The 20,597-nt window shown below is 49.4% G+C and overlaps 1 protein-coding gene across 1 annotated transcript in view; it reads right to left on the bottom strand.

The window, feature by feature from the left end:
- LOC128724043 (protein madd-4) overlaps window positions 1-20,597 on the bottom strand; it is a 148,293-nt gene that overhangs the window by 16,100 nt on the left and 111,596 nt on the right. The window contains exons 2-6 of the mRNA XM_053817808.1: window positions 15,364-15,519; window positions 14,306-14,458; window positions 13,988-14,115; window positions 10,356-10,527; window positions 298-442 (exon numbers count right to left, since the gene is read on the bottom strand). Coding sequence (XP_053673783.1) covers window positions 298-442; window positions 10,356-10,527; window positions 13,988-14,115; window positions 14,306-14,458; window positions 15,364-15,519 — 754 coding nt within the window. The remainder of the gene's footprint in view (window positions 1-297; window positions 443-10,355; window positions 10,528-13,987; window positions 14,116-14,305; window positions 14,459-15,363; window positions 15,520-20,597) is intronic.

Genomic DNA, 20,597 nt, shown 5'->3' with positions numbered 1-20,597 from the left:
ATGGAGTTTGAGCTTTTCGGAAGCAAGCTTCGTATCGGTATTTATTTCTAACCATCACAGCTCAAAAGTAGGCCATTTTTTCTTGGACTCGCAATCCCAGTAAGCCGATCACAATTTGGCGCTTGGCACCGTATCCGTAATGAAGCCATTTACGCCGTGTGGCACCTTCAATTCGGACTTCCTCCTGGTCTTGCTGGTGGAAATAGATACCGAGGCGAGTCACCGATTCCCCACAGAGTGGCTCCTTTTAGGGCGCGAAAGTACACCCCCCCCCCCAATGCCCGGTCAGGTACTTACCGCCTCCACAGGTCACGGAGCAGAGTGACATCGGTGCTATTTCCCACTGGTAGAGTGGTTGCGTGCAGGAGGTGCCATCGCCACCGCACACACCACACACGTCGATCTTCTTGGTCGAACCAATCTTGAGGTCACACCCGACGCGCTGCAAAGTAAAGCGGAAACGAAAGTGGAAATCGTGAATGGGTGGAAATGAGGCGTGTTTTTTTTGTCCGCCCCCTCGTTCGAGCCCAAAACCAAAGACAATCCGTTCAATCCGGTGGGCTGAACGGGAACCATATTCAGCAGGAGAAGGCGAGCGAAAAGGAACCTGAACGGGAGAAGCGATAGAAAGAAACACAGGAAAAAAAGTAACATCGAAAGACGACACCTGGCTCCGGGGTTTGGCGGCATGTCATCAGCTTCCTGCCGGTCGACGTCAATGCAGACGAAAAAGTCGATGAAAAATTCATGTCACCCGTCGCACGGGCGAGCGATTTTTTCTTTCGCTTTCTCCCACGCATTCACGTCTTTTTCCACCTGCCATTCGCTCCTTTGGGCAGGGGCAGGGAAGTTGATGATTATTGAAGGAAACACTTAGTGCCGGAGCTTTGGTACCAGCGTCAGCGTTTCGGAGCCAAAACCGGGGCGCGCTTTCGTGCAACCTGTCACGGGATACCGTGAGCCGACTAGTGTGCGGTGACTAGTTGGGGGCGTTGGGCCGTTGGGCTCTAAATTGGCTCGAGTCGAGAGGCTCACGGTCGTAGGTGACATTGGATTTTCTTGTCACCCGGGAGGGAGGGACTGGGATGCTCCATTCTACGCGAGCTGCATCGCGGGTTGCAAGCGTGGGTGAACTTTTGAGTGACAGAAGTGGCTTTTGCGCTGTGTACGCTTCCATCGGCTCGGCTTCTCCGGTGATGGTGAGCCTGCATTAAGGGGTGTGGTTTTTCGGTGTCTTGGAAGCGTGCCGTGGATGGAGACTGCAGGTGTTTGCTAATGTCGGGTCTCGGGAAGTAAATTTGCATGTTGCTCCGGGTGGAGCATCAATCAATGCATATCAAAATCATGAATATTTGAGCTTTTGCTTTTCGTGCGGTTCGTGCGCCACCAGGATGTGAAGGTGTGTGACGAGAAGGATGTCTTCTCGTGTGCCTTCTGGTGGTGGGTTCGGTTGGTACGTGTGGTGTGTCTTGGTGCATAGAAATAGAATTTTCAACGGTTGATTCACGCCGAGGTGGAGACTCTCGTTACTGCTGTGAAACTTGAGGAACACGTCGCAATGCATTGCAATTACTTATGGCCCAACGATTCGAGGCAAATACCATTTCATACACCGAGCTCAAGGACATCTAGAATGCATTGCAGTAAAACATTTGACGCGCTACAGCTTGTTTCAGATTTTCTTGGATTTTGCAATTTGAAATGCTTTTAACTTTTCAGGGGAAAATTGATACCATCTGCTGAAACGCGCCCTCACTCGTTGCTCGTAAAAGTTGCCCAGTGAAAAGAAGACTATTGTTCGGGCAACAGCGTTCCACAGTGTGGGATGTTTTAATTAACAGCAGGAAAAAGCTCCACTCACCGAATCCCATTCATTCAGAGAAAGTTTTCCCCTCCCCGCAATGCGATCGAAATGCCCTTTTGAGTGGCGTGAATCGATTGGTTGGTTGGATTTTTTTTTCCTTTCACCCTGCTGGAAACCGAATCTTTTGTCCCACCGGGAGCCAACCTTTGGAGCTATCCCCCTTTCTATCCGTTCTCATTATTGTAACGATCGCACGGAAAAAAGGATAAATCCCATCCGAGCGGTGGGGAAAAAGGAACCCTTAAACCGTGCAGGTAACCACGAGCGAAAGCAAACTGACCACCACATCCACTCGGCAGTGCACGTCCGGGTTCGCTTTCGACTATCGTGGCTTGCGTGGCCTTTCCCACTTACGCATGGATGAATAAAATATCCACCGTTTCGCGCGATCGGTGGATGGTCGCTTCGTCTTGCCGTTCTATTCGCGCCTTTTCCACGGCCTTTTGCCCCAAAAAAGCTCTCTTCGCACGCGCCTCGGTTGGCTTGGGATTTTTGAAAAATAACGCCGCACGTAAATTGCGATCCTGGGGGCCATTTTGTTGCCGCGCTCACCACCATACCTTGCTCAGGTTTTTGTCGTTCCGCGTTTGCCTGTCCCTAGCCCGAGGGCGACCTTTCATTTTCATGAATTTCCGATCCACACCGCGACGTCCTTCGCTTGCTCTCGACACTGTCCACCACCCGACGGGGATGTTTGGAGGGCTTTTTTCCCCAACCACCGAGGTCGGTAATTTTTCCAATCATGCCGATCCCGGACCTCCGGACGACGGCGAATGGATACCAAAAAAAAAAAAACAAAAAACAAAACAAAACGTACTAGAGATTGCCGCTCACTCAATCAATGCGAGCACGGGGTGGAAAAGGACGCCCCACACCCGGCGCTGGGAGGTGGCGGATCTTTGCACCGTGCGGGCGCGGCGGAATAATCGAAATCAATGCTTTAATTCAATTTCGGCCAAACGAGCCAACCCCCCGGAGCGCGGGCACTTGTTCGATCGCCGTTTTCCGGTGCGGTGTTTAAATATTCATTGCATAAAAACGAGCCCGGTAATATGGAACGGCAACGGCGTGGTGGGTCGGTGTCGGTGCGGGTGAGATAGTTACGGTCGGGGTGGGTGGGAGAGAGAGAAGGAAGGCCTTTCCTTTGCCCTTGCACCCCCGAAATCAAATGCACGATTGTAAGAAGATTGAGCAAATGTTTGCTCGCTCGTGGATGGTGCCGGAATAAAGTAGCTTTACTGGGTGGAAAAACTTTCGACGAGTGCGAGCGAGATAAAAAAAAAGCACTCGATAGAGATAGGGATGGCGTGGCTTGGAAGGTGTTTGTGTTTGGAGTGTGTTCGCCTTTCGAGCGCCAGCCACCTGCGTTGAGTTTTCCGCGTGCGCCATGGAAAAAGCTTTTCTCGCCACGCGCGATTACACGCGCGCAAATGGGCTGGGCTGGGTAACGCGAACGCGGCCAGGGCACGATCCGTGTTTGGTTTTCCTCGCAATCGTCCGCAGCATCCACCGTTGGCTGGTGGGGAAAAGTTTTCCACTAAATTACACCAAACGCACGCAGCGCTCGCAGCGGCCCACGAGATGCGTGTACGAATTCGGGTTGAAGCGTAGCCGGAAAGCCGCCAACCGGGAGGAAAACTCTCTACGGGAAACGTTCGCACCAGCGGTAGTGAGAGCGAGAGAGAGAGAGAGAGAGAGAGAGAGAGAGAGAGAAGGACGAAAAAGAAGACAAAAAAAAACGCCTCACCATCAGTGAAATATATTCGTCATCTCAACCATGAACACCACGGGCGTCGTGGGCGCGAACGCAGGCGTTATTTTATTTGTCAAATAACGACGCGCTCGCACCCGCGGGCAGAAAGTTTTCCACTTTCGTCACACCGGGAAATGCCGTGTTCGTGATTTGTTCGCGCGTGCTCTTTCCCGCTTCGGTGCGAGCTTTTGTGCTCGTTTCCTTGTTTTTGGCTTTCGTCTTTGCTCATTCGTGCTTGGGCTTTTCCAAACCCCACCAACCAAAAAAAAAAAGGCACCAAAGTTGCCCCGAGAGGGTGGCCAAGTGTTTTATGGAGTGTGATTGGATCTATTAGGACGGATTTGGGATGCGTAGGAGGAATTATTTTGAAGCACTCTCCCGCAGAAGGAGCGATTCGTGCCGAAATGGCGAGCGGCTTTGATGAATGGGCCAGCGTTCAAGTGCCCCGTTAGTGGAACATTTTTCATTAAACGGTGCTCGACGGTGCGTCGATCGTTCAGAGATCGCGCGTATTCCATCAACGAGAGGCATCCGTCGAGTGAGAAAAGCGACACGTTGTTGCCGTTGCCAGAGCCGCGTCCATGCCGTGTTTAAGACGAACAAAAGATGAAGAACGATCAAAAAAAAGAAAAACAAAAGCACGGCACCGGCAACGATGTTTTCTCGCCAAGCTTATCGGTTCTTCTAATGCACCCGTTAGTGGCGCTAAAGTAGAGTGGCGCTCGATACTTCTACGCTCGAAGTTGTTTATCCTGAGGCAAAGCGCCGGTTAGAAGCAAAAAAGGGGAAAGAAACACATCTTAAGTCGATAAGGGAGGGATGAAAAAAAAAACCCCCGTTTCACTTTACTCATCTCTCATGGTACTGAGCTGAGAGCTGCAGCTTTTGCGACCAACGCGATCGGACCTGGATGCAAAGGATTAACTTCCATCAGCGCTCCTACGCTCTCTTCCCGCGGGATTGGATTCAAATGAAGTGAGGAAAATTTTCGTATCAAATATTTACCGGCCAAGTTTTCCAATCTCGCACGGAACACACTCTGCACGAGCACGTGCAAATAGCCGCATCCCGGTTAAGGGACGGGTGGCCACATCCGGAGAACCGTGGGAGGAGGCGGCGATTTTGTTTTCATTTTATTTTAAAACCCACAACACTCACACACACACACACACACACACCCTCAGGCAAAAACCACATCCTGTTAAAAAATGCCAACTAGTTGATCCGGTAGATGGCGCTTTTCGCCAGGCGGTGGTGCTTGAACGCATAATTAGTGCCGGCGTTTGGTAAAAAAAAAAAAAAAACGGGTAGGCGCAAGAGTTTTGATGCGGGATTTTCGATGGGTCGAGAGTAGACTCGAGGCTTTTAAAAAATACAATACCCCCAAAAGCCCGCTGGCTCCCGGGGATGGTGGTATTAATTTTAGATGTTGTTGCTTGCGCGCGAGCTTTTAGCGTAAAGGGCAGTTTTCGAGAGATGCCGAATTTACGCCAGAATGGTTTCGACATGTTTGCTGTCGTTGTTGTTTGCGAGCATTTGAGGGCTGGCATTTTCCCAGGATTACAATCAATACCGTGCGGGTTTGCTTTCAATCTATGCTCGATGTGGCTTTAGAAAGGAACTCAAATCGGACCACAAACAAAAAAACGCCGCTTGAAATACGCAAACGGGGACGCAATATTTCCATAAATCATTCGGATGTATTTATGCCACATTTGTTCGTCTAATTTCTCTCTCCTTTGTTTAGCTGTGGCTCGGTTTCGATTTTATTTTTTCATCGTTGCTGTTCTCATCCACTTTTATAGCCTCACGTTACATTCCGTGCCGATTGCGGCCGGCGTCGGTGGACGCGATTCCACTAATTTGTGCGTCATTAAAAAACGAATACAAATTACCGGGCATGGTGGTGACGCGACCGCAACCGAGGTCGCATTGAGCAGAGCAAGCGAAACGAAGAAGGAAAAAGACGACGAAAGAAAAATCACAAAGCCAAAAGCAAACAGCGCCCCGGTTTAATCAGTGCCACGCCGCCGGACGCTAACTCGCTGCTAACTCTCGTTTTTTTTTTTTTAAATAATGGGCTGGGTATTAATAATTCATCGGAACGTTTTATTAGCTGTATAATGTTACATAAGGACACGCCGTTATTGGTACCCTTCTGTCGTTTTTGTTTTTTTGCGTCCTAACAGTCGCCGTCGTCTCGCTCAGCCTGTAACACATAGAACACGCACGCAGGACCACACAAAGGAAAGGACTCGGAGGCTCGAGAACGTACTGAGTCCGGGCACACATCGTTCCCATGCCCCGAGAATCGATCAATCATGGAGGGCTGCCATTTGTTTTGGACGCATATTCGATCAGGCAGCCCAATAACAATCATGTAATCATGTAGACCGTACCCGTACGGGTGGGTGGGCGTCGTGTACGCGTTCGAAGGGCGAATGGATTTGTTTTAGTCCTGGGTCGTTCGTCCTCGTTCACCCAAACGAACGTCAGCGTCATCGTCCTCGTCGTCGTCGTCGTTTTGGCTGCTGGACGCAAGCCAGTAGGGACGGCTACTTGAACCCGTACCACTTGATCCTGAAACTGATAATGGACAATCTGTTTCCGCACGCTCCGACAGGCTTAGGTCAGCAGCAGCACCAGCAGCAGGAACATCTTCCGGCGCTGGTTCTTCTGGTCCTCGTAGACGAGACAATACGGTATTGCTCTTTATGGATTTGACCTTTTTTTCATGCCTCGCCCTGCACCGTGAGGGCATGTGGTCTAATCGTTTAATGATTCAATCTCTTCGCCTGCAGCTTCCTCATCACAACGCTTTCCTTTGGCCTCCTGGGAGGTCAAAGTAGGCTTCGATTGGCTCCGGGTTCGTTCCTTTTTTTTGTGTGTGCGGGAGCGAAAAGAAGTGCTCGAGTGAAGCGCAAAATAGATCGGCCCGAACCGTGAGCGCTGCATGTAATCAAATCTATATTCAAATGCAAACGGCCGGTTGGGTCAGAGGCTTGTTTTCTTTTTTCGGTTGTGTGTGCTTTCAACCACCACCAACATCGCCACCGGCAGCCGGTTCAATCTTGGTGAAAATCATGCTAATGTTCGATACCAACCGAGACTCGTTGTCGATGTCGCACGCTTTGAATGCGTAAGCATTCGCACTTTCCCATCGGGAAGTTTTTCTGGCCTTTTTTTTTTGTTGCCCCTTGGCAAGAGCCACAGCGCATCAGGCATCAGGGGCACTAGTTCTCGCCATAAGTTCTCGCCAATTCCGCCCACGACTATTAGCAGTGCGGGCGTGCGATAAATTATTGCCAAATTTAATTTCACCCAAATTATCGCCCCCAGTTCCCACGGCCCACGGCACAATCGGTGAGTTCGTTTTCCCCCCCCGGGGTCGGTGTGCTTTTGTTCCGGTGGAAATAAAATCAGCTAACGACGGGAAGGTATCTAGCGCAAGGGTATCCTTCCGGTTTCGAGGGTCGAGGAAAAAAAAATGGCCCCCATGATGGGTTTCGGTTCGTCGGGTCGGCTAACAGGCAACGCAACGAAAGTGTACCCATTACGAAGTGTTTCGGCGCCTACTTTGCTGTCGGGAAAGCGGTCATCTTCTTCCGCGCGCCCGGGAACGCGCAGCTCATCATGTATGGGTTTATCTGCGCTTTAGCAAAATTATTATCGCCCCCTCAGCCCGATTTGGGGCTGGGTTCCGATTCCGAGTCCCTCGTTGCTTATCAGCGATGCTACCGTTTTCATCCTCTTTTTTTTTTCTTTTTCCCCCATGAGCCTAAAACTATTTCGGGTAGCCGTCCGGGGATGGGTCCGTTTGGAAACAAAGGCGTAGGTGGAGGCAAGCAAGGCGAACAAAAAAAAAAACGCCGCATGAAAAATTTCCGAACAATGCCGAACATTAAGGGACTTCCGAAGGGGCAAATGGATTTTCCCGGGACCCATGCGAAGGCACCAAGCACAAGACACAAAAAAAAAACGAAAGGAAAGGGAAATAAACGAAGACCGCACATGAACCAAAGCCGACCCGGCCAATGTGCGCCAATGAGCGAAAGCGTAGGGACCCGACCTTGGGTCGAATAAAATATGGAGAGAAATAGTGTTTAGTGTGTGTGCGTTGTCCTACAATGTGTTATCCGGTGGTTGTTGTTACTTTTTTTTTTGCTGTGGGTGGCGCACACGAGGTCTGACAACTCTAGGCAACATTTTGACGATTTGTACCAGTTAAATAAGGTGCCCATGAGCTGGGGGGGGAGCTGAAACACGGGATCGGGAAATAGAGCAAAAACAAGAGAAAAAAAAGAAAGATAGCAAAACAGCAGCAGCAGCAAAAAAAAATTACACAGCTCGAAAAAAGCACAAGCAAAGCGCTCGTAACATATTCAGTGCCGTAAAGTTGCGTCCATATTTTATGGTCCTATTTGCATCGTACATTCCCCATGCAAGGGTGTGTTTTGGGGGTGCGAATGCGAAAGTGCGTCCAGTGCAAAGGGGTTGTGGCCCGGGTTTGATGCGGGCTTGAGAGTTTCTCGATATTATGCCATTGTTTTCAGCAGCGTGCCACATGCAAGCGCAAGCTTTATTTTGAACGCGGCAAAACGGAAACGATCAGCGAGAGTATAAGCATGAAACATGGGGGAGAAAAAAAATGCTCCCACACGCAACCATCGCTGTGGTTTGACGGTGGGAAAAAAGCTCGTGATGTTTGGTTGAACTTTATCTAGGCATAATGGCATGTTTTTTGGAGGAGATTAAAAAAACCCTTATTGAGAACGCCGAATTTAAGCGTTTAGAGAGAACATTTGTAAATTTATCTTTCTACTCTCTATCTGTCTCATCTCTTCAGAAAGGTCCTTAATTGGATGTGCTTCGTTTTTGAAACAATTCGGAACGATGACGGATGAAAGCTTCGCTTATCATTATTTTTAGCAGCATGGAGCATTTCCCTGGCGCATAAATTATGTACATCCCAATTTTAAAACTATGCCTCACTGCTTTTTACTTTGCGCAGGCACTTAACGGCCGGCCTAAAACAAATACCATGCTCGCTCGGAATAGTTCGCAGAGTCCGGTACATCCTTCCAGGCTATTAAAAAATGAATACGGTTCAGCTACATGAAATCCGCACGGTCCTACGCCACCGGTGAACCCGTTCGCCACCGTACCAAAACCCAACGCGCGCTATCTAATTTTCCGAATCAATTAATTAACAGCATTTTTTTTTAGCATCCCCAGGTTTCCCCGTTATCTCGGCCACCGGCTTCCACAGGGCCGAAGTCAATTAACACTTTCCTGCAAAACCACCCGAACCCGGCCCGTGCCATTTGGAACTCTGTCCATCCCAATTTTGGTGTAATTGGGTCATGAACCGACGATTGCATGGGTTTGACTTTTACACTTCGCAACCATCGCAGTATCGTGTGATCGTGTGGGTGTGTTTATTTTTAGCACACTGTCTGCATGTATAGTTCCCAGCCAGCATGTGTCCTTTTTCGGCAGGCAAGCGCATGGTGGGATGTTTTCACGGTGGCTACAGGCTACAGAACACACGCGTGCCGGTGTCGTTCCAACGAGTGGTGTTGTTTGATAAGTACAATATGTCTGTGGCCACTCCTCCTTCGATACACACGGCAGCAAAACAAGAGCGAGTCGCTCGTCGTCGGTGCATTTTGCTCCTTTTTTGTCACCACCTTTCGGCGGAAGGCGCGCACATTCTTGCGGCGTGGTGCAAAAGTTGCGGTTACCTTCACCGAGCGAGAAAGGTCACACCGGTTTTTCGAATGCCATAAAGGACCGTCTGCTTTATGCGGCCCGGCAGCCGATATTCGATGGGAAAGTCACACCACTCGGTTTCGTGTCGTATGGGTTGCTTTTTTTTTTGTGCAGCTCGCACACCCATCGACACGTGGGCACATCTATGCGTCGGCTTTTACTGCCAGAATTTGGCTGTGGGCCGTTTCATGTGGTTCCTCGCTCCGATGGCTGATGGGCTGCTTTTCCGGCAGCTTTTCGTCGGCATTCCTACGAAATTACCCTTCAAATGGTAAAGGTGACTGTCATCATCATCATCATCATCATCATCATCATCATCTGGGACATGATCACCGTCGTGTAAATCATACATTCCAGCAAGCCAGCGTCGACAACGACACGCACGCACGCACGTGTAACTCGCTACCACACGTGTAGTGTACACTTCGTGCGCAACAATGGACTTCCTGCAGCATTAATCGAAAAACTTTGCACCATGACAAAACCACTTGACAGCACACCGGCGGTTCGAGAGGGCTCGTCTTTCGGCAACGTTCAAGCGTCGGTCTCGTTCGGACACGCCACACATGCATCGGGGGAGCTCGTGGAAATTATTGACCGTGGCGTGAGACCAAAAAAAGGGATGTACCTCTTACCGGGAGCGCTGGAAAGTTTTGCGACAAAGCTTGGGTGGCCGTGGGCGGGATTCATGGTACCACGACGACTCGAGAAGCGATGGCATGGAACAAACTTCAGAACATGCACCGAAGAAACCGTAAGAAACTGTTGTAAATCTGTCGCCCAGCTTTGGCCAACTCCGTGCAACGGACAACTCTCTTTGCGAGAAGGACTTACGAAGTCGGTGGTCCATGGAGCACACTTTTTTTTTTCCTGACCTAGAAGGGCTCAAATAGGACTGGCGGGCGGGCAGATAGGGCAGCAAAAGCGAGAAGGGAGCTAAGCTCACGAGCAGATCTTTGCATTTACCTGACACTTTCCCTGGATGCACATGTCGAGACTGCCCGGGCGACATCTGGTGCCGTCCTGCACTCGATTGGAGAGCTGCACGATGACGCTCGGTTCGTCGTCGCTGATGGGGAAGGATTCGCCGGTCCCGGCCGAATCGGGCATATCCTCGAGCAGGTGCTGTGGCCGACCTCTGCAGGCAATAAAAAAAAAGAAGAAAGGATTGGTTAAACAAAACAAAAAAAAACCGATCTCTCGATAAGAAGCGTAACTTTGGCGTGTTGGACGGGATGGGTCCTTTTTTGCTGGCTCTGCCGTTGGGTAGGTGGGTGGATTGGATTTATGATGGGCTGCCCAGGTGCAGAATGGGCTCGGAGCGTTTCGCGATAAAGTTTGGTCGAAAGAGCCCATCCCGGGCCGGTGGAGGATTGTTGCACGAGATTAAACAAGAGCAGCATAAAACTTGCATTTGCTGAAAGTAAATTCATTAGTTCGTCGTCACCGAGCTGCTTGCGAGTTTCGGAGAACTGCACTTTAATGACGGTGCATTGCTGCATCGTCTGCCCGGTGGTCTACCGATGGAGTAAAGATTGGACAAAGTTTGCCGACCAGGGCCAGCACGCCGCAGGTTTTGCTCATTGAAATAAACAAAGTTTCATCGAATTGGGGGGTTTTTGCAGTTTGACTGGTGAGTTGACGCATTTAGGGAGCGTGGAACGAAAGAGGTATTTGAATTGCTTGCAAATTTTCAGCAAACTACGAGAAGAGAGTCACTTAGGAGCGATCAAACGGTTGGCTTTGGAAGATGGCTGTTGATAAATTATTCTGACAGAAATTTTGGCACAAGTTGACAGATGGTTGATTACGTTCGCAGCTGGCATGAGCAGCATTGATGGGATATATTTTTTTGATTTTCAACACTATCATCCAGAGTATATTAATTAAAGGAAAAAGAGTTGTAGGAGCTAACTAGAACACTCTTGAAGGTCTCTACGATAAATAAGATCACCATAATGGTGGATATATTTAAAATTTTATGAAACAATTTCTTGATTAGTATGGCAATTTACTGTTCAGTTGTATACGAAGAAACAACTTGAGTCTATTCCAATGTATTACTATGAATTTCCTCCAGTAATTTATTGGACGTAGTGAATTTATACATTGAATGATGTTTTACTTAGTCACGTTCCCGTAAAGTGTATATTCATGGGTGTTATTGATTGGGACTTTGATTTGATCATAGTTTCATCATGTCGAGAAAGGATTATTAACAAATATGTTATCGAAGATATGTGTTCTGAACATGGTAAAGACAATGATGAAGCAGAATATGAAATATGATCCTGATATTGGTTCTGATTCTAATACTTTTGATAATACTTCTTTGAAGGGTGCATGAGAACACGATCGGAATTTGTTCTTTGATTTGTTTCCTAGCTGCATATGGCATGGCATCATTCCATAGCCAACGTTCTAGTCCTTGCTTGTGAATTAAAAGGAAATGCATTCAGCCAGCCAGCTGAAGCGATGGGCATAGTTTAGTATTTCGTTTCTTCATTGAAAAGATGCTAATGCACCTACGAGAAACAGAAATAGCCACCGGAAAATGCTTTGAAAATCGATAGACCGACAGAAAATATGCCTCATTGTTGCAGAAGCTGAACGCTGGCGTCTTTCCCGTCCGATAATGCACTAAAATTTCACCTCACAAAACCAAAGCCATTTTCAAACATTTTCTCCGACTTCTTTCGAGCCACGAGCCGGCAAGCAAACTTCAAAAGCTCTTGCGCAACGCCCGGCAACGGTTGTTGGGCTGGCGAAACTATTTTGCCCTCCTGCTACCGTACCGGGGGGCTATTTTTAGGGGTTTCCTCAGGTATTGCAGAGCGTTTTCTCTCGATGCTCTCGAGACGAGACGATTTGCACCATTCTTTGCAAATGATTCATTCAGCGTGAAGCCCCGGCACTCGCCTAGATGAGCACGGGCACTTGAGGTGGAAGAAAATTGCCCAACTTTGCACACATTCCGGCGTGATCCTGGCCTGATCCATCGACTTAATAGCCGCCCGTTTTGCCCGGGTGCCCCAACCCCGAGGTTGGGCAGTACCACGCGAAAAGAGCATCCCTTCGCGGCTCAATCGGGATCCCGAGAGATTTGCAGCCCGGCGGCGATATATCACTGCCTGCGATAAGAAGCCGCCCGGTGCCTTTGATCGAGACCGGAGCAAGTTCCAAAGTTCTACCATTTCCGGGGGAGCAATAAGGCAATCCCGGGTGGTGTGGCCCGTTTCGCGCGTGTGGAGTTTCTTTCGGCTTGGCGAAACCCACCTTAGGCCTGGTGCCTAAATCATGCTTCGTCCTTTTCGCGGCACACCCGATGGCACAACTTTTCCCGGCAACCGGCAACGGGAAGTTTGCCTGCCCGGTCATGATGCATGTCGCTATCGGTGGGTCTTCGAGTGACAAAGAGAGAGAGAGAGAAAGCAATGTGTGCAGAAGAGAGAGAGAGAGAAAAGAGCAGCGATAGAAATCGCGGCTAGAAATGGCAGGCTGCACGGGCATCGAACGTTCGTCGTCGCATTCTCGGAAGGATCGATGCTCCTTTATCTTCTCCCGAATATCGATAGATTCCGGAGAGGCCCGAGGTACGATCGGTGCTATTTATATCCTTGGCGCAAGGACCTGCCCGTTCGAACGAGCGTTTGCTTTTAAGGGGAATGGAGAATAATTGATTTCTGCCAGATGACTGCACGCCCGGGATATCACCGTTCGGCTCAAAAGGATGATAAAAGTTAATTAGCCAGATTGAGTTTGATTGAATTAAGCCGAGCGAGATGCGCGGCCTCCCCGAGCTCGGTTGGACGCGGCCGGAGCGGGCCATTCTAATCTTTCGGACAATTTGTTAATGCCGCGCGCACACCGGGCGGTCTCACGATCTTCGGCGCTCGCTTTTGCTCTGAGCAAAAGGCTTTGCGATTAAAAGGGAAACGCTGTGATTGATTTTGGTGTCTTTTTGGATTTTTTTTCCTTGATTAGAAAGGCCTAGAAGACACGGTTGGGGCGCGCTTTTGTGTGATTACAAAATCGAATGAAATTGAAAGCTTTTCCCCGGGCACGGCTTTCACGGAAAGTGCGCAGCAGTCAAGCGGTCTTGCGATATCGATTACCGGGAAAATCGAGAAAAATCACACACACACACACGCACTCGCAAACCCATCACAAAGCAAAAAAAAGGTGTCCTTCAGCCAGCTCCAGAGGACGGAGTAGAACGTGCACAAAAATGAAGCACCGTTTGCCGCTGGAATTACAATCTACGAGCAAACTGTTGAATTTCATCACCATCTTCTCTCACTCACTCGCACGTTTTTTTCTTCACGTTCTCTATGAAGAAACGCTCCGTTTACGTTGCCGGATCCGATTCTTGCGCGCCACGGTTCGCAACAGTTCGAAAGACACACCGTAACTGAGACGTTACAATTCGTCGAAAAATTATGATCCACCCGCGGTGCGGTGAAGAGTACCTGCACTGGCAGCGCTTTGTGTGGGACTTCGTTCTCTCGCTACGGGGTTTTCCTTTTCTTTTTTTTCCACGAACAAAAAAGGAAACCGAATCGGCATCACAAGCGCGTCCCTGAAAGTCGACCACTTACCGGCAGGTGAGGGCACACGGTTCGGAGTAGTCGTAGTGTGGGGTCCACTTTAGCAGGGCTCCATCGTAGGGCACGTCGTCGTACGCCGAACACTGGTGGGCACGGAAATCCTGCTGCTCCGGGCAGGGCTACGTGGCAAAAATTCACCAGTCGAGTAGGAAAAGTAAAAGAGCAGACAGAAAGCGAAAAAGAGTGAGCACGAAAATGAAAATGAGGATTTATGCTCGACTACAATTATGCACGCCCGGTGGCGGTTGTCCGTTTGGTCCTTTTTTCTTTTTTGGTTTTGTTTTGTCAAGACTCTCCTTGTTCACCTACCTGCATGTTGCAGATTTTGTACCGCACAGCGTCACCTTTGCAGCCGTGGGGCGCGTGGCATCGACGCAGCTGGTACGCTACGCCACCATCGCACGAACGCGAACAGGTTGACCACTCCGTCCAGGATGACCAACCTTGCGCTTTTGCTCGTTTCTGGAAGTAGGGATGAAGGCAAAAAAAAATCACACACATAAAAGAGCCATCAAACAGGATCAGTGACCGGGACAAATAAAAGGCGCGATGGATTTGGAGGCATTATTCGATTCTCTTTCGCCGGATCGTCGCCCGTATCGATTCCCCGTCGAGGTCGCCGTTGGTCGTGGTGATGGAATTTAATAATTCTAGCAAGGATAATCTGCGATTTAGAAAATGTTTCGGTTTTTGCTGCACCCGGCACGAACCCGGCGTGATTGGTTTGGTTGGTCAGGGAAAAAGCTGGGGGAAAAAAAATCTAGGACGAACGCAGAATATGGTATCGCAAAATTGAGACTCGAATTGGACACGTTTAACTTGTCGGTATCAGCGTGAATTGATTCTCTTTAAGATGAATTGAGCAGCGTGGAAAACATTGTTAATTTTTTGTCCGAAAATGTGTGTACAAATTCTTGATACTTGTTAATAAGTTTAAGCTTATTTTTAATTCTTACTAAACTTTATCATCCAAAAAAAACATTAAATACAAATCAAGCCTCTTTATAGCACAAATTGGCTGTTATATAATGGTTCAATTTCCGCTCTCGCCTTGAATGCCTTGAGGCTATTTCTTCACCACATCTTCCGACTTCCGACGAATTGCAATTGCTCCAACGGCACTAATCCGTTCGATTTGCTGTGAGCGTACGAATGCAGAAACGAGCCCCTTCGGTGCGATAATCGAAAAGCAAATCCTCCCACCGACCGATCGAGGGCAGCGGCAGGCAACCTAATTGCATCTCGCGCCAAGAGGTAAATTGCCGTCGGTTCGTTCGCGTTTAGTTTTTTCTACACTTTTTCGATTTTTCTAAATGTGCAATCTTCGGTTCCCCGGTTCCGGTTGGCAACCGCACCGCTCAACTTACCTGTACTTCCTCGTCGTCTTCATCCTCGAGATCCGCACCCGACGGTGACCAAGTGCTTAGGGTTTCATTGGAGCCACCTCGGTTATCTTTGTGTGTTGCCTTGGCCAGCGTTAGGATCAGACACTGCAAAATGAGAAAAGAAGAAATGGGTAGAAGCTTTAGAGCAAAAATCGCTCAGAAAACTCAATCGAGCAAGCATATGCTGGGACCATCCTTGGCGACAAGGATACGAGGAAACATGACAATAAGGCGGCGTGCCGGCGGGCGGTTGATTGGAAAATAAACTTAATTAATTGATTTTTAAGCTGCCAATAATCGAAAATCCGGTCGGACGGTAAAGTGGCCACGATAGCGCGACGACCGAGAGAGCGCTTAATTGACTTCGACCCATCGAAAAGGGGCGACCTGTTAATTGAACGTCCGGCCGTGACCGGATCCGGAACGAGCGCTGGCATTAATGTGACATTTCTTACGCCCCCGGACGGTTCCGGGGTGGGCGGGAATAAGAATCCCACAAACACAAGGCGCTCGTGAAGCGTGCCGGTGAAACGTGCCGCTGCACTTCCGATGCGGGCATTATTGATTCAATATGCACTTTCGAGTCGGTGGCCGGTTTGCTTCCTGGCGTACTCGGGATCGGCCACTTGCCTCTAGTGTGCTCTCGGTACTACTCCGTTTTCCTCGACGTTTTCCCGACGCTGTGGTTTGATTTCGAAAAGCCAGTGGCTACCGTGGAAAAGCGACCCACAACAACCACTGGGTTCATCGAGAGATCTTGCCGCAGCATCGATAAGTCTCCTTAAGCCAGTGGAGATTGTGTTCGGAATGGCCGCGTGAGATGGAGACGCACCGAGCGAAATATCAATTATGGGAAATTGAATGAACCGTTCATCGGTGGAGGTGTCGGAGCTTTGAAATCTCGTCAATCGATCGGGACGAGCTGATTAGCGAGTGTGCGAGGTTGTGTTTGGGAAAATGGTGCCTGTAGTTTATCAACGACGAAACACACTCATCGAGCGGTCGGTTACACGCATCTTGGGCTATTTAATTAGCAGGCCATGATGGTCGTTTGAGAGAGGAAATGGGATTAGAGTAGGCTGTGCGAGTTGATTGTGTAACCAAAATGATTAATGGTTTACATTCAATGTGTATGAGGACGACAGCGAATGACGTTCTAAGAACGCTTGTCTTGTTTTATAGACGATTCAATTGGAAAAAAACGAGCCAATTCTTTGACGAAGATTGTGACAGATGTTAACGAAATACTGACCAGAGGAATACTCCCAATTTTCACACAAGAATTTGCACGATTTTATGCCATTTCCTCGAACACGGTTGGGCCGTAAAGCTATTTCGCTATTTCGCAAAACCGAAGCTCTAATCCATTTCCAACCGCTTTCGGAAATCTTCCCTAAAGGATAACATGCCCTTTCCCGTGGGCCAAAGCATTATCTCCGGATTTGGAAACATGACGGGTGCATCCTTTACCACCCCCAGGAGGACAAATGGCTGCAACGTCGACCATGAAACACTCGATGCCTGTGAGAAGGAAAATAAAAACCACTTCACTTCGGTATCGGAACCGGTAGAAGACGCGTCGGGGTTTGAAACAGCACGAGTAGCAGCGCACGTTCGTACTCCCACCGTTCGTTTGGAAAGTTCACCTCATCGATTGCTGCGTTGGGGTGGCGTTTTTTCAACCACCACAGGTCACAGTGTTTTCCTACACCCACGCACCAACCTCCCCAACCCACACGAAGGAAAGCCGCAGGGCAGCAGAAGATACACAATTCAATTATGAGTTCAGTCTCGCTCCAATTGCAGCGCCCGGACGTGCCCGGGAAAAGCCCGGAAAGCAAAAGTTAGACCAGCGCTCCCACGAGGACAGGTTCGGTCGCTGGCTGGCTGGCAATCAATGCAAAGGGTCTCCATTCTATCATACCGATCGGACTTTTTTTTTCTGTGGGTCGAGTTTGTCGAACGGTTTGCTGGCTTTTTGCCGATCGATTCGTCGTCGTACGAAAGCGGCGGTTTTGGGGCCGGTTTGATCCGGCAACGCTCAATAAATGGCATTGGCACTTCCGATTCGGTTGATGTGATTGATACACCTGGCGGTGATGGTGGAACAGGTGCGAGAGACGACGTTGTGCAAAAACGGGAGCAAACGCCCCGTTCGGGAAAGGATGCGCTGTAGGTCCCGATAATGCTCCCCTTCGAGCCACCTGACAGAAGTTGCCGATGATGATGCGTGTGCGAGTTTCCTTCGTCAAGGTATCGCTTTAAAAAGCATGTCCTTATGCGAGAGTGTGTGCCGTTCGCTTTGACCTTTACGAAGCTCCAGGATAAGCCTTTTGCGAGGCACATCTGGAGCGATCGATCGATTGAGAAAATCCCGAAAAGCGAATTATCGTGACACGGCCGGACACAGAATGGTCGGCTTATCATCGTGCGGTTCGATGCGGGGGACCTGGAACACCTCCGATAGCTGATCCCTCGGGGTTTTTTTTCCGGTTTCGCAACCCTTCACCGGTCTTTGTTGAAGCACGCCGCAAGCAGCGAACGTTCCAGGGATGCACGCATTGTATTTGCTTGCTTTCGACGTAATTTTGACACCTCTCCAGTACGCACCGATAGCTCGGGGGTATGATTTATGATTCTGTAGCAAGTGGCGATGAATGCCCGGGTTCGCTTTTTGCTTCAGCACATTTTCGGGGGCCCAGCTACTGTCACGGATCGCAGGCAATGACCATGACACCGTTGATGAAGATGATGACGCTGAGTGGCGCTATTCAGAGTGAGCCGAGTTTGGGGGTGAGATTTTCAAGCGCCACCCTTCAGTGAAAGGATGTGCGGTTTGTGTGTGTTTGTGCGCTCCGCACCTTTATCTGCGTCCTCTTTCAACCGCTCGACCACTGGCAAAGGCTTAAGGCTTACTCGAGTGACGTAACGGCTGATGGGTTGATAATTTTGATGACGTTCCGAGCGGCGCACTTTCGCGTCAATCGACGTTGGGAAATGTGATGGAGTGCGTGCTTGGCCGGACGGCGAAAACCATCCAAAAACCACGTGCTGCATGCGAATGATAGTTTCCAGTGCGGTTCCTCTCGAGCATCGGTACTTCATTAGATAGTTGACCTCAAACCCGTGGCGTTTCGGGATGCCCACAAGCCTCGGCCGGGCGTTTTCCATTTGCTCCTCGAGCTGGAGTGCGGTGTTGGCCCGGTCGGCAAGTGTTTCACGGGTCGGATTGTTCGCTCTTGAGTTTGCAGACGACATCTCGTTGTGTTTTTGGATGGAACAAAACCCGGGCTCGGCCGAAAAGCTGTCAGAACGCTCGAAATAATATGGCCGGGTTTTGACGTGAAACAAAGCCTGCTTATGATAAGATCAATCGGGCCTCGCACTTGCTGAATGTGGGTGGAGAAATGTGACATAAACAGCTTAAAAAAATCTGGTTCTCAAGCCGAACGAAACCAAAACCATCCGCAAACGAACGATGACCTCCTAGGGCTTCGCGGAATCTCACCCAAGTCGAAGGTTGGTGAATTTTTCCAACATCATCCAGTTGAACGAGCCCCGTGGAGGACCTCCTACGCCGGCAAAACCAATCCACCGGGCTCCCCTGGTGAGGTTCTTAGTGGTCAGATTCAATAAACCTCGAGTCGAGTTTCCAAAAAATTGCATCGATAGCAGCGATCCTCCGAAACGGATAGCTCACTGAGCCGATAGCTCGTGCCACTGGAATTCCGAGACGAGAGATTCACCGCCACCCAATGGGGGCCACCATTCCTGATGTTGACTTTGTCAGGACGATTGCTGGACGAAGTGGATCGTCCCAACGTCGGGCGGCATTTTACGGAGTGTGGACCGAGCGTGACGTTGCAGAAAGCTGTTGCATAATGAACGGGAAGCGTGCTGGAAGCATCTCTTCATTCTGGTGGAATCCGTACAAAACGGTTGCCCGGTTGGCCAGTTTGTTTGTGGGAATAAAGTCAAGCAGTAGATAACAGGAGATGGAGCTTGGAAGGTCAACCGAGGGGCTTATGCAGTTTTGAACAGATGCTTTGAATGAATAAGCAGGCAGGAAGCATGGGAACAGCTTTGACAAAAGCTTGACAGACGTGTTGGTCTGTAGAACTAAGGCAGTCTCAAATATTAGCTTTTTTCAGCCAAATTTACTGATCATTTATGCACCGGTGTGAGCGGGAAAGTGTTTACTATCCTGCTTGATTAATTTTGATCGCAAAAGTTGACATTTGCTCAACTCTGTTTGAAAAAAGGTTTGTTCCATAATAAAACGATTCAAATGTTTGACCATTTTTCGCATCACATCGAGGGAAAGTTCCACTGCTATTGCCTCAGTCACTAAGACACTACGTTTTAGGTCAAGTGCAATTAAACTGCCACCTTTTCGCCTAAGTACCATTGCCGGCGCGTGCAAATAAATGAACCCGGTGAGACTTCCACAAACACTAGTCCATCAAACGCCACCCGACCAAGGAGGTGGCCCATAACGCTAAGGTTTCCGTATTTAAATATCACTTCAAGCATTATTGCCGCATCGGTGGCCGCACCTGTGTGTGCAAAGTTTTCGAATTAACATTCCATTATCACGCCACGAACTTGACCGGAACCGGAAGAAAGCCGAGCTTATTGGTCCGGCAGCGGGCAGTGGCTGTGTGGTTGCAGTGTTGCATTACGATCGTGGCGCCATTATCGGGTGATGCGAGATGGAAAATGTAAATACGCCATCGCGCGTCTTCCGTTCCGTGTCCCGGCGTCTCGAGAAGCTAAGAGTATGTCAATTAAACTGCACGACGAAACCCAAGCAGGCCGCGGATGATGACGACCGGTCGTGAAGTGGTCATCGAGTTGATCCGGCTGGTAGGCAAAAACTCGGCAAACAGCGCTCCGAAAACCGACACCGGATTGGCGCATTGGGCGCCGAATGGGCAAACAGATCCGTAGCGCATTCAGCTTCACAAAAATGGCATTTACATAAAAGCGTTTGGATAAAGGCCACTCGAGTAGCGGCGCGTTCGAGCTATCGGTGCTGGCCACGTTGGGTGGAGGATTTTGAATCACTTTCACCTGCTCCTTTCGGTGGCCAACGTCCGGAAATGGTACCGGTACCGGCCGGCTAACGACGACCGAACGGATCGTCCTTATCGTTCCGTGCCTTTTTACTGACGGGATTTATTTCCCATTCATTTTCCGGCGTTCGAATTCAGGCA

Source organism: Anopheles nili, chromosome 3 (genome assembly GCF_943737925.1).
Source record: "Anopheles nili chromosome 3, idAnoNiliSN_F5_01, whole genome shotgun sequence".
In the NCBI taxonomy this organism is placed as follows: Eukaryota; Metazoa; Arthropoda; class Insecta; order Diptera; family Culicidae; genus Anopheles; species Anopheles nili.
Note: the sequence above shows the minus strand (reverse complement) of the source record. Positions and strands in the feature narration are given on the sequence as shown.